Source organism: Sylvia atricapilla, chromosome 1, assembly GCF_009819655.1.
Source record: "Sylvia atricapilla isolate bSylAtr1 chromosome 1, bSylAtr1.pri, whole genome shotgun sequence".
NCBI classification, from domain to species: Eukaryota; Metazoa; Chordata; class Aves; order Passeriformes; family Sylviidae; genus Sylvia; species Sylvia atricapilla.
The window spans coordinates 42,684,519-42,701,854 of record NC_089140.1 but is presented as its reverse complement, the minus strand read 5'-3'; the positions used below and the strand labels follow the sequence as shown (position 1 = coordinate 42,701,854).

The 17,336-nt window shown below is 44.7% G+C and overlaps 1 protein-coding gene across 1 annotated transcript in view; it reads left to right on the top strand.

The window, feature by feature from the left end:
- The first annotated feature begins 13,154 nt into the window (after nt 1–13,154).
- The window catches only part of ZNRF2 (zinc and ring finger 2), a 51,834-nt gene continuing 47,652 nt past the window's right edge, over nt 13,155–17,336 (top strand). Inside the window, 2 exon segments of the mRNA XM_066320553.1 lie at nt 13,155–13,723; nt 13,725–14,265. Of these exon segments, the coding sequence (XP_066176650.1) occupies nt 13,532–13,723; nt 13,725–14,265 (733 nt within the window). The 5' untranslated portion in view covers nt 13,155–13,531.

The window sequence follows — 17,336 nt, the reverse complement described above, 5'->3', positions numbered from 1 at the left end:
TCCGTACTCCGGAAACTGGGGAGCTCCTCACCTGGGCTGTTTAAATCCAGCATTTCTGGACAGGGGTGTTCAGGAGGAAGACGATATTGAGGCAAAGTCTGTGTCCCTCCAACTGCCCTTAGAGGTTTGCAGAAAACAGATCAGAGGGGGAAGGGCCACACGTGCCTTTGGGGTCAAACCCCTCAGCTCTGACACCAAACACAAATGATAACCAAAGTGCTTGTGCAGTTCTTCCACCTCTGTCTTCCTGCCCTCCTCTCTCTCGGGAAGGCACTCTAGAATGGAGATGGGTGATGGCACTTGAATGCAGCCCTCCAGCGTGGCTGCACAGGCTCTGGCTGGGCCTGCTGCTCACTTGAATTAGACCCAGAGTGGAGACAGATTCTAATGGGCAAGAGCTGAACAATCTGGCCTGGGAAAACCCAGTTCATCAATTCCAACTCTTTTATTGAGTCTTTTATTGTTGTCTCTTTTCTGGAAGCATTTTATAATGTCTGCCTATACCAATAGCCACACAGCATGCTGGATTTGTAACCAGATAATTACACCTTCCAAAATAATATATTCTTGCCCTCTAAAGACCTGAACAGTAATAAACACTTTTTTTTTGGCAAGTACTCTAGAAGATCTTCAAAAGCACAGTCTGGTGTGGAGAAGAAGAGGAACTAATCACCCTTTCTGTAACCTCTTTGATTTATGGAGGGGGAAAAACCCCTTAAAATCCATCATGTTTCTTTGAAAACCAGCATAAGGCAATACTGCCTACAGAAATCTGCTTTATGTCCTCTCAGGTTCTCACTTTTCAGGCATATTTGCTGGTACGTGAAACACATGTAAGCCTCTCAGTAACACTATGCTTTCAGATCTTTACTAACCAATAGAACTGTAATACTGTCATATCCCTGATCTGCGAGAGGATAGGGGAAAGATCTTCTGAGCTCTGTGAAAAAACAAAATTTGGAATATAATTCATGATTTCTTGCAAATGTTGATCAATTGACCTGCACCTTGGATGTTAGCCAGGCTGTAGTCTCATTAAGAGATTCCAGATTAATCATATGCCTCTCAAAGAGGCATCTTAGTGAGATTTTTCTGCAAAGACTACTGATGTAATTTCAGTTATGTTTAATTCTGGTAAATATAAGGGCAGGTTTTTTAGCATGTGTGTTACAGAAAGAAGTGAAGAAATATATCAGGCTAGTTTAACCACAATTTCACCACCAGTCTGGTTAAATCTGTTTCTAAATCAATCTAGCTCTGCTACTTCTGTGACCAAACCACACACAGAAAGGCCTTAAAAACCAAAGTGATAAACCACCAAAGAACAGCAGTTTATAATGAAAACAACAGGGATGATAATTAAACTTCCACCAGTGGTCTGAATTGGCAGTCAGCTCAGCTAGCAAACTAATAAAGAGACAGACCAAGTTCTTTACTGCCTGTCTGTGAGACAGATCAGCCTTGACAATGTTTCACCCTACCTCTCTAAAAATGGGGTGAGACTGTTCAGGCAATAGACAAAACTGGTTCCATTTGGCATCCTCCTTCTTTCTCATGAGTATTCACCTACTGTTTATTAAGGAGCTGTTCTATTTAGACCTCCCCACTCCATTTGCCTCTGGACTCCCAGCTAATTCTTGTCTGATCACTTCTGTTTTGATGCCCACAAGACTTTTTAGTAAGAATTAATTTCTTACCTGAGAAAGCCCTAATATGTACCATACAGCAATATTAGCAAAAACCCAATAGATTCTGTACCATCTGATTTCTGGGATTTTTTGATTAATTGTGCAGCACTGACAGTAAATACATTTGGTTTATGTCAGCTGCTGATCAGGAAAAAATATTTATCTCTTTTCCTCTTGTACAGGTCTTATCTATAAATCACCAGGTGAATTCAAAAGTGGCTTCTCAGGCTGCTACAATCTCTACACGACAATGTATTTCTCTGACTCATTTTTTCAGAGATATCCTGCTGTATATGAACTTAAAAGATATTTTTGCAGAAATATTTATTGCATGTTCTGTGCTTCATAGCTCTGCTTAGCAGGTGAGCATTAGTGACATGGGTTTTTTGTGACTGGCATTTCCATAACTTGGATACTATGAGTTCCCTTAAAGTTCTGTGTTTCCTAAGCTCTCCTTATCATAAGGATATAGTACAAAATGTATTGACCTTCTGTGCCTATTAATATGCTTTTACTTACTGCTTGAGCTTCTTGCAATTTGTAATGTGTTTTATCCTGACAAAATGATAAAGAGGTAGGGAGTAGAAAGGGAGGAACAGAATCAGCTAGAGACTAGACTGACTTATAAGTTGCCCAAATAATTAAGCCTGAGAGCTGAAAAACAAGGACGAGTTTTCTTCTGACCTATGCTGCTTCTCTTCAAGCATTGTACCCTCTTTCCTTCTGTTCCTTTTCTTTTGGGAAAACATAGTGTCTTTCCAGTTTTCTTCCACTGGGAAGATATCCTTCAGGTAAATAATTTTTGATTTAACAACATATTTTTAATAATTTTTAGCATTCTTATTCAGTTTGACTTTTTCTCTTCCCTTTGAAAATGCCCTTCATAATAATAGAATTGCATTAACATTTCTCCTTCAGTCTCCACTGCAAATAGGGACCTGAATCGAAGCCCTGGTTTGAACACTATTAGTAGAGGCACATCAGCTCAGCTGGGTTACAGCTGTTGGAACCTGCACTGTCATATTATCAGACAGAGCAAACTATCAGATCATCAAATATGATTTCAAATGAAGTCTGAAGTCTAAAAGGATTCTGGAAAGAACCATTTTCAGATAAAGGCAAGGAGAATTACTCCAAATATAATGAAGGAGCTAAAAAAATAAAACCAAAATGCTCCTCACCTTCCTCAATTCTAGGGGTTTTACTACCTATTTGTGAATTTTCTAAAGCATTCTTTTCCTCTGTTGTCACTGTCTAACACATCATGCTGCATAACTGCCATTATGCATTTACATTTTTCTTTGTTGCTGAGGAGAGCCAGCATGAATTAGAAGCTGTTCATAGCCAAATTCTGAAGTATCAGGATATTAACTTGGATGTGGCAATGGATTAAAGCAGGGCTGTCCCACCCCTTCTCCCAGCCTCGCAGGGGAGGGTGTTGATGGGTCACACAGCTGCTCCTGAACTGCCTCTGTTCCTGACTGACATATTTTTTGCTTTACTCTAACATGTCAAGCTGTCTGTATCCTTCTGTCAGCTTCCAGGCAAGGATGCCAGCCTCTCTGATAAGGGCAGCATGATGAGGCAAGGTTGGGACTTGTGTCAGCCACCCCAGCTTGATCTGCTGCTGCATGGGTCTGTACACTGCCAAAACTCTGTCATTCCTGTCTTCTGGGCAGCTAGTGTTTGTAAAACCAATCTAGTACCTTACAAAAGTTATTCTTTCAACCCAGATTGGGGATTTGTCAAAGTCCTGAATCACCAGGAGGTCCCATGGAGGCCCTCTGAGCTGGGTTGTGGGTGTAGCCCCATCTCACGCTGTGTGTATGAACAGGAGTGTTCCCTTCACTGAACCCCACTCCTAAGCAGAAGGCAAAGGATCAAGTGGGAGATTTAATATTAAGCACCGAATACTGAGTTATTACCATTCAGCCTAACTCGCTGCCTCCCCCCAAGTGTTTGAAATTCAAACAGATCGTTGCTCTGCACAAAGCAAGCCAGTGCTCTTAGTTGGGAATGTATCACTTATTGCCTAGCACCACACTGAAAAAACGTTGATTTCCACACATTCGGAATGTTCCTAAAGGCTTAGGAACTAATGTCAGCTGACTGTGTTTGTACCGGGTGCTCAAACACTGCACCAAATATGCTCTGCAAACTAGTCACCTTTAAAATGATAATGGCGCCTTCTTGAATAAATCACTGCCACCAGATTTCATGGGCTTCCTTTGGGTTTTCTTGGGAGCAGAAAGGGAAAGAATGAATATGAACATGATATGATGACAGTAATGTTGAAGTGATTTAATTCAATGTTATTAATATACATTTGGATTTTCCCCCATGTTTTAAAAGTTCCTCAGGGAAATTTGCTGCATTCTTTTCTTGGCATTTCTTTCAGTCTTTCATTCTCTTTCCCTTTTTCTTTCTTCTTTCCATTGTCCCCTTCCTTTTCCTTTTCCTTTTCCTTTTCCTTTTCCTTTTCCTTTTCCTTTTCCTTTTCCTTTTCCTTTTCCTTTTCCTTTTCCTTTTCCTTTTCCTTCTTTTTCTTTTTTACTCTAGTCTATTATACATTCTTGGCTTTACTATTCTATTACTTTGTATTTCAAGAAAATTCTAGACATGTGACACAGTTTTGCATGCTTGTGCTCCTAATAATAATTATGGGTCAATTTCTGCACCCTATAAATTTGGGTGGATAAACTTGGTGCAATTTTACTGATATAATAATGGAATTTTAACTGACATTGGGCTCTAACCTGACATTTTAATGATTGATTTGCATGGTCTCAGCTGCAAGACAATTTGTCTTAAGCCCCCATTAAATCAGAAAATGACTGTTTCTGACTGAATATGCCAATCATTCTAGTTTATCTAGTGAGAGATGCCACATGCTTTCTCTTGCTTTAGCCTTATTTTTTGACAGCTACTCACGCTATTTATTGTCTAATTGGGTCTGCCAATCTTCCGCTCAAATCCCAATCTGTCCAGCCCAGACACAAAAGTCTGAAAACATTTCTAAAATCTGCATCCTGTTGTTGATGACAAGATACAGGGAGGGGGCAAAAAAATGCAGCCTAGCTGTGACAACATGCTTACTTCTGTATCATTATTTCCCAGAAAAAAATATAAAAATTTGCAAAACCTGACAGAAGAAATTATGTCTGAGCACCTAGGCTGGTTCTGATTATGAGAGGAGGAAGGGTACTACGTGCAGGACAAAAGGCACATTTTCTTCTGAGGCTTTCACACTGGCAAGGCAGTAAGGGCTAAATCCTGCCAGTTGTTGCTTGCTGTGCTGTGGAGGAGAAGGAGGAGGAAAGAGGTGCTCCCCAGGCAGCACCAGGAGATGCAGCTTGCTGGTGTGCACACCTCAGTGTGTGTCTGAAGGAAGAGGATGCCCTCACACACAGCAACCACTGGTAGGGTAGGCCCAGCTTTGCCTCCATGCAGAGAAACAAGAACTCCCCTGTGCTGGGTCCCACTGTGAAATCCTGCTCATCAACACCAGGATTCTCTCCACGAAGGATACATCTGCCAACCTCACAGCTGTGGCTTGCCAACAGCACACCAGCGTTTGGACTACAGTTTCTCAGTGGGGTTGGCAGAGCTCTGACATCCGCCGGGACCTGATCCAAAGCTCGTGGGATTTAATGGGGAAAAAAAAGTCCATTGATCTTGGTGGCTTTGGATCTGTCCTTTTGCTCGTCTCCTTTGATGATTTATACAACACTGACATGCATATTTCACTTCTGAAGCACGCAGAGCACATGGTTTTAATCTCACCACTTCCCTGGTGACAGGGAAGGAACTGTGCTGGCAGCCAAGACACTGAAAAACATTCATTATTCTGTATATTATTATTACTTTTTACTTCCCCACGGAAGGTAGAAATTGCAATTTAAAAAATCAAAAATATTTTGTTTTACAATCTTTGCTTGCCCTTAAAGGCAAAGGCACAGTCAAATATTTTAAAGTGCAAATTTTTTGTGTGCATAAAAATGATGAGAATGTTTTGTATTGAAATGGGAGGTAAGAGAACGCCAAGAACTAAAAGCCACTGGATAAAAATAAAATAAAATAAAATAAAAAAAAAAAGAAAAGGAAAAAAAAAAAGGCACACACCTCTTCCCTAGAAACAGCTCAGAGAGGGAATCTTTCCAAAGCACCAGGAAATTCTCTTGTCAGATTGGAAGGTGAGAACATTTTAATCTTGTGAAGTCTTTTGTTTATAACATCAAGACTACTGGGCCATTGGCAGCAGTTCTCTAGTAGTTATGCTAATCTGGACCAACACCAACAGTAGCAGTGGCTACAAAACAAACTTAAAATAAGTCACAACTCAAGATTCCTCATGACCTCCAGAGCAGCTTTCAGGAGCAGCCAGGGCTTGCTGTTGTCTGTCAGACCCAGTATCCTGTGCATTTCTCCAAGGGATGCCCCCTCAGCACCCAAGTTCATGGAGACAGAGCACCTCCTGCCCATAGGACAGACCCACAAACCACCAGGCATTTTCAAAAAGCAGGAAGGATGCTTAGCTATATTTTTAGGCTTTTCATTCCCAATGCAACACCTTTTTCCTTCTTTGTTTCCTCACTGGTTAGTGCAATTTTTTCAGCACTAGATGTCAGTGTGGACTTGCAATACCAGACTGCTCTGTAAGTTTTATTTAACAACAGAGAAAGAATCGCTATCCAGAATTAATCCAAGCCTCCCCAGCCTCATCATATGCTTTGTACAAAATAGGTCTTTTTTTTCTGTTTAAACTCCACGTGGAAAGTGTAGAACTGCTTTTTGTCCTTGACTGGAATTAATATGGTTGGAAAAGGACCCTATCTAAATTGTGATCATATCATGACTGAGTTAAGAGGAGTTTTCATGAGTCCAGAGAAAAAGCTTTGTTTAGAAAATAATAAAGAAAAATAAATGGTTCTGAATTATCTTGATGATTTGTGACCCTGCTAAGAAAGCATTGCACAGGTGGTCCATGGGGATTGTTAATCCTGCAACTGAGTTCCCATCCAACAAGAACCTACTGACAAGATTGAGTCTTTGCATTCCTACTGCCTAGAAAGATACTGCATCATCTTGAAGTGTTTTGCTACACCAGGCAATTGCAAGGACTGTTCTAACTTGCACTTGATTTACTATTTGCCTGGCATTTTCTGAATATTGAACTGAAACCAGCTTGGGGCAGAGCAATCAGCCAGGAAGTGTATGTTGTCTTTCTGAACTGATGAAATGACTAGTTTCCACCACTTTCAGAAAACATTTTGCTTCTTTAAGAAATTTAAGTCCCTCATTTCCTGTGTTGTTACGGGAAGGCTGAGGAAGATGGATGAACCCTGAGTCCCCTCATTTTGCAAGCAGCAATCTAGAACAAGACACAGCTCCTCTTGCTCCTGGAGAAGTACAAACTGGGGAAAGGCAAAGCAGAGTGAGGAGGAAGTGGGTTCACAATTCTGATTTCTCATCTCTTATGTTCATGGGTTTTGGCTTCTGTCGAGTGGATCTGAGCCAACACGACAGATGGAGCCTTTTACACCACCCTCATGCTTGGTTTACACCAGGCGTGATGCACAGAAGCCAAGGCAGAAAACGTTTCTGGCAGAGAGTGTGGAGCTCTCTGACATCCTCCTGACTCGGTAGTGTTGTAGCTGTGATCTAGGCCTTCAGAAAAACCCAGTTACATGCCTTTGTATTCTTCACTAATAAGGTATTATCCTGATAGATACATTAGTGTGCCTCACTTTTATTATACCTTATGGCTGGTACTGTCCCTTTGCCTCCTACTGCACAAAGTCACTGTGACACATGTGACTGCCAAAGCAGCTGTGCTTGACATTCCTGTGTGGTTTTGTTTCTCATTATTAGGCTTATGCAAGTAGGGGGCTGTAGAATATTAATAATTAATATAAAGCATTAACAAATATTGTGCAAAAATAAGGACAAAGGCATTTATTCTTCTGGGCTCTGAGAAGTTAAGGTAAGACTTGGTGGATAACAGAGAACCTGAGAGAACACAGATTGTACTTGGCAAGCCTGATGTCACATGGCTCTACCACCTGCTTCCATTCCTATATTTTTTGCCGTTATTTTTCTGTAATACTGTTTTCCATTTACTTACCTCTTTCTATAGATGTCTGGCGTTCAAAGAATTAGTATTAATAATGAAAGATGTATCCTGTAAAAGAGTTTTACCTGCAATCAGCTTCTGAAGATTGATTTACCTGTGCAATTCTCACTGTGTCATGACTTGAATTGTCTTCCTTATTATTAACTATCACAAAGTGCTCTTGATAAAGCTCTTTGTTAAGCCAGCTGCCTCTGTAGGTGCAGAGCGGTTTTGTGGTCCCACCCTGCATTGAAAAACAAATCAGTGTAATTCAGGGATATATCCTAAAAGACTACCATTATTTGCCCCTGCCCAAGCAGAGAGAGTTTAAGGTGACCAATCGTCCTCCCCCGACTCCCAAACTCAGGCTCTGCTGGCATTGATGGGTACCGACACAGGAGATCTAAAACAAGAGATAGTAAACATGCTTCCCATCTGTTAGTTTGTCCTCCACCCCCTCTTAGAAGTCACAGAAACAGGAAAATGAGCTGGATGGCACTTTTATATGTCCGCTTGTATGCCCCAGACCCGCATACCCACAGATGTGTGTCATGCCTTGCCCAGATAAACCTGCATCGATGTCACTTCATTAATGGAATGCTGCAGACGCCTCCAGCATAGAAATGGGCATAGCCTAAGCAGCTATTTGTCTTCAATTGTTTCTCAGGCATGTAATAAAAATGAGGGTTGGGGGGGCTATAACTGCATGAAAGATCAGGAAGCTACACAGAGAGGTGATTAGTGCAAAGCCGACAACAAGAAAACCCCCACCAACAAGTAAAACGAATACAGTTTATGGGAGAACCAGTAACAGCACTGGCCTGATCATGTACCAAAAAGGCAAATTCATATGAATAGCATTTGGTATTGCCTCTGGTTACCTACACAGGTACTCAGTGGCTATGATAATATAACTCTGAGTGTAGGACAGCGTAGAAATTATTAGGGTGAATACCCTTTCCAATCTTGGACTGAAGTATATTTCAAGCACTACTTTATAGCATGTGGTAATGAAGTGCACAGCACAAATTGCCATTTCATCAAGTATGTTATTTCCAAGTATTTCTTCCTGTACAAAATGGTCAATCAATAAGTCCAGTCAAAATGTCAGTTTATTTTCAAGATTAAGTTATCTTCTTTGTGAAGATCAGTTTTCTCTATGGGCAACTCTAGAGTACAAAATACAGCATATTGTTTGCAGTGTGATAGAAACTTCAGAAAAGCATAAACTTCAAACAAAAGATAGGAGGCTTTAAACAGAAATTTTATAAAGCGAGGATGAACTTCCTTACCCTTGTGAGTATCACCACAAATTTCCAAAACAATTTCAGAAACCAAACCTTGAGTTTCACAAGCAGCTTGATTTTATTATTCCATGGAGATTGATCCCAACATGTTGCAGAATTGTTTTTCGTATGTCAGTGCCTAAATCTTCATATGATTAACATCAATATGTATAGTTATTCAATAGAAATAAAAATCTAAATCTGGATAATGGGGTCTCCTGCATCTATAAAAACACCAGACACCAGCTGGAGCATCACTGACACCAAAATCTATCTAAAGGGATTCCTACAATAGGTTTATGTATTCTTTGTAGTCACACTGAGAGGGATTATATGGGACTTGCTTCCCTCAGTGTACAGATGTGAACATAAAACAGCCTTGTCTGCTGGATGGCTTACTCTAGCTACAGATGTAAGGCATGTGCATTTTACACGTCTTATTTCAGGGGGATAAAACAGTTCTGTTTTGCCTTCCCTACGAGCAACTGAACACATCAGAAACCTCTATTTTCAGTTGTCTGTGCAGAAGTGGTGTGCAGAGCTATTTCTTTCAAACAGATGAAATACACAGTAATGTAAAAACTGCACTGACTGACCTCTTCCAATCACAATGTGCACTTCTAGCCTGGTACCTGCTCAGAAAATCCAGTTGGCTAAACCTTTTTTAGAAGGTTTTAGAAGCCCACACTAGTTATTATAAAATTACGCTTATGAGGGTATGCCATTACTTTTTAAATCTTTCTCCTTTAGAAAAGATTATCTGATTGGTTCACAACAGAATGAAACTCTGGCTGGCTTTATTAGTTCAGGGTCAGATGCTTCTGTCAGTAATGAAACCTTGCTTAAATCCTTGTTTCAGTGTCCCTTTAAAAGCCAGCACAGATGGAGGCAAGAGGGGAGAGGGGAAGTTTGCATAGCTCACTGTCAAGCAAAATGCAGGCCTCTGTTCCATTTATCAGCACACATTTCCCAAAATGTGCAATATTATGAATTTACACCTAATTTTGTATGCTTAGGGCACACCTGCCACCTGGTATGTTCAAGGAAACTGGTCAAGAATCACGTTTGTTATTTTCACTTGCTGATAGACAAGGTGGTATAACCAGAACTGAAATGGAGGTATGCAGCTTGCAACAAAGAACAGTGAGTTTATTTGCCTGTCTAAACCAGTTTTTTCCCCACTGTCCTGGACAAGGAACAAGTAGTGCTTATTTAAGTATGACTGTGATTCCCTAGGTATGTTTCTACAGGAATAAAAGCAGCATTCACCCATATACACCTACAGAAGTTCATTTTTATAAAACTTATCTGCTTTTCCACTGAATTCTTGAAATCTGTAGAAGTATGGTCACCAGCAAGATACTCTATTTTCCCTCTGCAATGCTTCCTCTTGTCACTAGTGACTATCTTCTGTAACTTAAAAAGTTTTATGCAAACATGAACAAATGAATGGAGGTTACAGTGCCAGGTACTTGCCTCTACAAGACAAGACAGCTAATAGACACTTGTTAGAAGAAATGTTAGCTTGAAAACCTAACTGTACTGTTGCTTATATAAAGCAAATTTTAACATCCAGAAAAAATTCTATTCATTTTTCAGAGAGACCAGGAAGAATTGAGGGGAGAAAGCTGGCTCAAAGTCATGGCACTTTTTTTTTTTTTTCTGAACATGTAGGTGTTATTTGAGAGACATGTTTTGTTTAGACTCACACTTGATAGTGAGAGAGCTGCAAATATGTCATAGATGCAAAACAAAAACTGAAGCCTATTAAAAAAAAGAAAAGAAAAAAAGAAAATCATATTGCATTGGGAGCAGTCATGCTCTCTGAGAAGGGAACACAGGCTGTCCTGTTGTGAATTCTTTTCTGTAAAATATCCTATGCTGTTAAATGTAACTTTCTGACTGTAAGACTGAGAAAATGTATGTCTTTTTTTGTAGGGCTTTTTTTCCACCATAAGCTTAATAATTTAATCCTAAATTGAATAAAATATTTTTCACAGTCAATTATTATCTGTATTTAATACCTGCTCAATTCTTAAATCCACTGTTAAAAAAATATACAAAGTGCTGTGATCCTGTGTAGCCATGTACTATTTTCAAAATGCTGTTTATTCTAGCAGCTGAACAGCTCTCCTAACACTCAGCAGTGGAAATTTTAAAAACTCCATAAAACTCTGAGCATGCTCCCTCTAACCCTGCTCCAATAGGGCTCAACATGCCAGAGGCATTCTGTGAGCAGCAGAAATTATGAGTCATGTTTGCAACATCCTTTGCCCAAGCAGATTCCTGGAATCTAGCAGGATAGGAATTCCTATGGTAGCTTTCCTTTCTGTGGGAACATTAGAATCTTTATCTTCTACATAACCACTTATTTTCTATACTGTTAATGTCTCTCAGAGAGGTGGCTGAAGCTGGACAAGGATTTAAAAAGTAACCAGTGGCAGAGCAGACAGAATATCCACACTGATTTTTTTTTTCTTTCTGCAGGGAATTGAACTAGAAAGTGCTCATGATTGATCTACTTTGGAGTATCTACCAGTGCTAGCAGAGACTGAAGCTTATAATTCATAAGTGGGGATGACATAGCTTGGGACGGCAGATTATCGACCCCAGCTGTCTGCCCAACACCCAGCACACAAAAGCCTCTTGATGAGACAGCTGTGGAATCACTGCCTCTTGCTGAAACGGGCAAACAGTTTACACCAGCAGTCTCTAAATGGGGTCTGAGACACAGAGCGTCTCAGCTATCCAGAAAAGTGGTGTTGGAATGAAGAGTTAGTGCTAGTAACCTCCGGTGCCACCCCCAACGATGGTACCTCTTCTTGCAGACCCAGCTGTGAGCTGCAGTGATGCCAGAATGTGATGCCACATGCAGTTGTAAGGGGCACGGCAAAAGGAGGGGGAACAGGAGGCCTTTCACATCTGAGGAGGAGCATCGAAGATGCCACAAGTGTAAATTTAATGCTCCATAACACTTTGTATTTTAATTAAGTTTTGGATCGGTTTTATGGTATTAATTACAACATGGCTCGGGTACTGTGCCACTGTGACATAGGCAGGAATGTAGCTGGAATCCCTACTGAGACAGTACGATGGAGAGTCCTGAAGCACTGCTTCATGGTGACAGTCTATTTTAGAGCAGGCAATAATCCATAAAAACAAGCAGTTTTCCTCAGATGACCGAGTGTAGGAATCATGTTTATATTAATTCGGTGTATGTGACATTCAGTATCAAACAAGGCACAAAAGGGTTTTATGCCTCTGAATGTTTTGTCATGAGCAAACTGAGCCTGCTATCCACATGGGTATTATTCACTGGGATAAAATTTTCAGCCTAGTTAATCCTCGTGTAAGAAAACCATGACTTTGAGTAGAGACTGAGGTATACAGGATTTTCCTGTATCACCTGTGAACCAAAGATGTCAGAGATTTTCATCTTTCTTGTCTCGTTTCCCGATATGTTCACATGTCTCCTGGTACGTCCAGGTTCTCGGAGAACAGAGACTGGCAGCGAACCGTCAGCGCTGAAGTCGCCGACCCGGGGGAGCTCCCAAGGCGGCCAAGCGGCCCCTACCCGCAGCGTCCCGCCGAGCCGCGTTCCAGGCGGGCAGCCGGGAGCGGCCCCGGGCGAGAGCTCGGCCATCCGGGCGTTCGCTGGAGCCGCAGGGGCGGAGAAGCGAGCGGCGGCGCGGCAGGAGGGCACAGGAGGGCACAGGAGGGCACAGGAGGGCACGGCCACCGCGGCCCTGCCCGCCCCGCAGAGCCGCCGCTCCTCGCCTTCACCTGCCGGGGCTCGAACGCAGCGCGGACGCAGCGGCCGCCGCCGGCCGGCCCCGAGCACGGCTGCTCGCCTTCCGCCAGCAGCGGGGCTGCCCGCGGGCGAGGGCGCAGCGAGCTCCCCTCATGTGTGTGTCTGTGTGTGTCCGTGCGTCCCGGCGGCGGGCCCGTGGCGGGAACTCTGCCTGCAGCCGAGGCGGGCGCGGCCGGAGCCACGCGGGCCCCACCTGGCGCTGTCCCGCACCTTGCGGGAGGCGGCGCGGGAGGCGGGGCGAGCGGTGGGCCCGGCCCGTTGCGCCGCCGCCGCCGCCGGGGGCCGGTCTCCCGCCGGGCGCGGGGGGAAGGCGAGGCGGCGGCCCCCGCCCGCCGTAACCGCTCCCCATCCCGCCCGCTGGTGCCGCCCCCAGCATGGCGACACGGTAGAGGAGCGGCTGCGCCGGGGCGACCGCCCCCTCCCGCCTCCTCGGCACAGGCACGGCGCGCCGCGGGCGAGCGAGCGGCCTCGGCGGCGCTGCTGCCGCCGGTGCCCCGCACAGGGCTGAGCGGCGGCGGACGAGGAGGAGGATGGCGGTGGCGGCGGCGGCGGCGGCGGGCACAGCGGCGGCAGCAGCAGCGGCGGCGGGGCCGAGCGGCCGCGCGGCGGGAGCCAGCACCGTCCCGAGCAGCTCATGGTGGCGCCCCAGACCCGCCAGCAGCGGCCGCGCCGGGGCCGCCAGCTGAGCCGGATCCCGGCGGGCGGCTCTCCCCTCTCCACACCGACCCACCGAGCGACCCGTCCCCTTTCCCCGGCTCTCCCTCTCCCCCCTCTCCGGCGCGACCCGCGCCTCGGATCGCCCCCGCCGGGGCCGGACTGCGACCACCCCCGGGCGCCGCGGGGAAGGCGGCGGCTGCGAAGGGCACCGGGCAGCGCCAGGCGGCGGCGGGACCATGGGCGCGAAGCAGAGCAGCCCCACCGCCGCCAATGGCCGCACCCGGGCGTACTCGGGCGGGGATCTGCCTTCCTCCAGCAGCAGCAGCAGCGGCGGCGCTAACGGGACCGGCGGGCGCTCGGCAGGCGGCGGCGGGCGCTACGCGCACCTGGCGGCGGCGCCTCACGCTGCTCCCGGCGGCGCGGCGGCCGCGGCGGCCGGAGGAGCGGCGGCGGCGGCGGGGAGTGCCGCGGGGTCGGCGCCCCGGAGCAGGTCCTTGGGTGGGGGCACGGCCTCCGGGGCCCGGGCGGCGCAGTCCGCCTTCAACATCCCCCACAGCAGCGGCCCCTACGGCTCGCAGGACTCGGTCAGCAGCACCCCGGAGGAGGGCGGCCGGGAGCGGCCCGCGGGGGGCGGCGGCGGCGGCTCCTCCGGCGGGCCCCGGCTGGTGATCGGCTCGCTGCCCGCGCACCTCTCTCCGCACCTGTTCGGAGGTAAGGGCCACGGGCGGGGCGGGGAGGGTCCCGGCGCTGCGGGGCCGGGGTTGCGGGCGGTGGGATGGGCTCTGGGGGGTCTTTCCCCGGCTCCGGGGTGGGACGGGCAATGAATCATCACTCCGGGGGAGCTGCGGCTCCTCCAGGCTGGCGTCCGGACTCGGAGACGGGGCTGTCGGGCCGGCGTCTCCTATTGTCTGTCAGGAGAGCTGCGAAAGGGGAGGTTAAAAATGAAACGAGCCCGGCGGCGGGGAGGAAGCGGAGCCTCTCCGGCCGGCGACTTTAGACTCTAATAGCTGTAATCAGTGCCTGTGTAAATACTCTTGCCTGCTACTTACATAATTAGAATTTAATTGGATCATGCGTCTCCGCCGTTTATTCTAAAATCGGACCAAACTCCTCTTTAGGCGCTGATTAATGTGTGGCTGATGCTTGTTCCTCTTTCTGAGTTCTCGGGTTCTCTGTTCAGAAAGTGCTCTTTCCTCAGGAAAACAGAAGTTAAAATGAGTTTCTCTGTTAATGCCCCCCGTAGGAGGTGAGCGGGGCCGGATAGCTGTCCCTGCCGCTGGAGTACGGGCTTGCAGCAGCGGTGCCCTGTAGCCTTGAGGATGGGCACATGTGCTCTTGAGGCAGGAGGAACGCTCAGCTGAACTCGAAAATAACCAGGAAGCTGAGGCCCTTTGAGAAGCACATTAAACGTGGAGCACGTTGTAGGTTTTTTTTGTCTGTCTTGCTCTGCCGAGATTAATAGGCTGTATAGGACGAGCATTTTACTGCCTGTGTTTTTCACCTTGAAGTTGAAAACCATCTTGTTAGTTGCCAACTGCTTTCAAAGTTGCTGACTCCTTTAAGTACTGCTCATTCTAAAGGCTGTTCATGTAGGTCAAACAATGAGCAATTTTTATTTTTTAATAGATGTATTCTTCAACTGGTATTTTTAATACATGCATATACATTAATATATATAAATATAGCTACCTATAGAAACTTAATACCCCACAGCTTTTATCTGGGGGGAAAAGAAGAGGCTAGTGTAAAATGCCTACATTTCTGTATTCTTATTAACCCGTTTATGAAAGCTGTTTGTAGCAGGTTGGCTTTCTTGTTTTCAGTAATTCACCCACTTTCAGCCGAGGCAGAGCTGTGTGCAGCCTGACCGTCGCCGGGTACACGAGGTTTCTGTCACATGGCCTGCCGCCTCTGGCGTGCTGACCTCAAGACAGCATAGCTCTGACTTCCTATATCTAAAACTGCCTCGTCCCAGCGGCTGAACATTAACAGAAAGCTGTCAAACTCTATTATAATAATATTTTTTTCTAAGAAAGGAAACATGACTCTTCTCATAGTACCAAGCTGCTCAACAGGCATGCTTTGTTGCAAGGATACTGATTACACCATCAGAGTATCTTGAGGAAGAAGGTGGTGCATGTGTTTCTTCTAGTGATGAAAGGATGTGCTATCATGGAGTACTGTACAGCTCCTGCTAAGCACAAGGGAGTCATTAGAATGTGTTGCTCAAAGGTAAAACTCTTCTGTTCCCCCTCCTTGCTTAAAACACTGTGCTGCAACTTGCCTTGGTGCCAGGAAGGAGTGGATTAAATTCATAATTTCTCAAAGCAATGTAAATGTAAATAGGCTGTATATTTACGAGCAGCCTATCCTAAGTCCTATATTTAATTCACTCCTTCCATTACTCCATGTAAATGGAGTGATGAGGATAAATAACCTAGGAAGCTGTATTCAGATGCAGGAAGGTCTCTTCAGAATAACTCTGAATTTGAGTTATTCTTACTTTTCTATGACATGTAATAATTTTTTAATTGCTGTACTACACTGTGTTTTGTCCTTGGAGTGATGCAAAGCTTGTTGCTTTTACCAGTGCAGGAGAAGTGCCAGGAAAGGTACATTGTCTTAATCTACTCCTTAATAGATAAGGACTGCCTTATGTTAGGAATATAACTGGGAAGTTTCAAGATACATAAAGATATTTAGTGAAGAAGCAAATAGATTCCTGACTGTCTTGTGACCACATAAAGACAGTGTATCATAGCGAGATGAATAACTGCTTAATCATAATACTGCAACACCTGTGAAGAAGGCCTCACTTGAAGCATTATTCTTTCTGGCAATTTAAATATTTTGTGATGTTGGTGATACATTACTCCACATCCCACTCAGTGTTGCCATCCTTTTCTAGTTGCGTGCTTTGTGTTTTCTTGATTCCTTGTAATAACTACATGCTTGGGAAAAGTAGCCCAACTGGAGATCATGCACTAATAGCATCAGCATTCTGAAAAATAACTTGAAGCATTGTTTTTGTCCTGGTGATAACTAGCTCAAGCTTGTCTAGGTGTGGTATCTGGCCTTTATCTTGTGTATCTTGAGCATGCTTGAAGTCCCCTCCCTTGTTTTGTAACTTGCAAATTAGCTGAATTATTTCTTTTTATCCTGAAAACTGCCAAAATTAGTTGTGAGGATTAGCATAGCAATTCTGTGAAAATTAAAATAAAAAAGAACAAGACTACCTCCTGTAAGTTGAACTGAATCTCCAGCTATTTATGTTTTTAGGCATACTGCTTGGCTTCATCAGTCAGTGACACGTGGGTGGTGCATTTGTTAAATTACTGTAATTAATTTGCCTTTAGTGAATTACACTCTACTGTCACTTTTACTGAGCTGTTTTGCATGCTGAAGTAATGTATAAGTATTAACCCTCTGATGTAACGTGCTTAAATATATACTAAGCTTGTTAATGCACCATTTGAATGAGAATATAAAAATTATGTTAATGTATTGGCAAGTGTGTTCAGTTCATGCCTGTGTTCCTTTAGTAGGAACTGTAGTATTAACAGCCTTTCCTGACTCTGAAGGTCTCATGTTCCCGTCTGACCTCAGGCTAAGGCACTTTTATGAACAACATATAGTGGAGTAAATACTGCTGTGTAGCTTTTGTAGCTTTTTCTTATCTCAGGGGGAGTTCAGCTCACTCAATAATCAGAGCCTTGGTCTCACAAAAAAAAAAAAAAAAAAAAAAAAAAAAAGGTGTGTATATATATGTGTGTGTGTGTTTA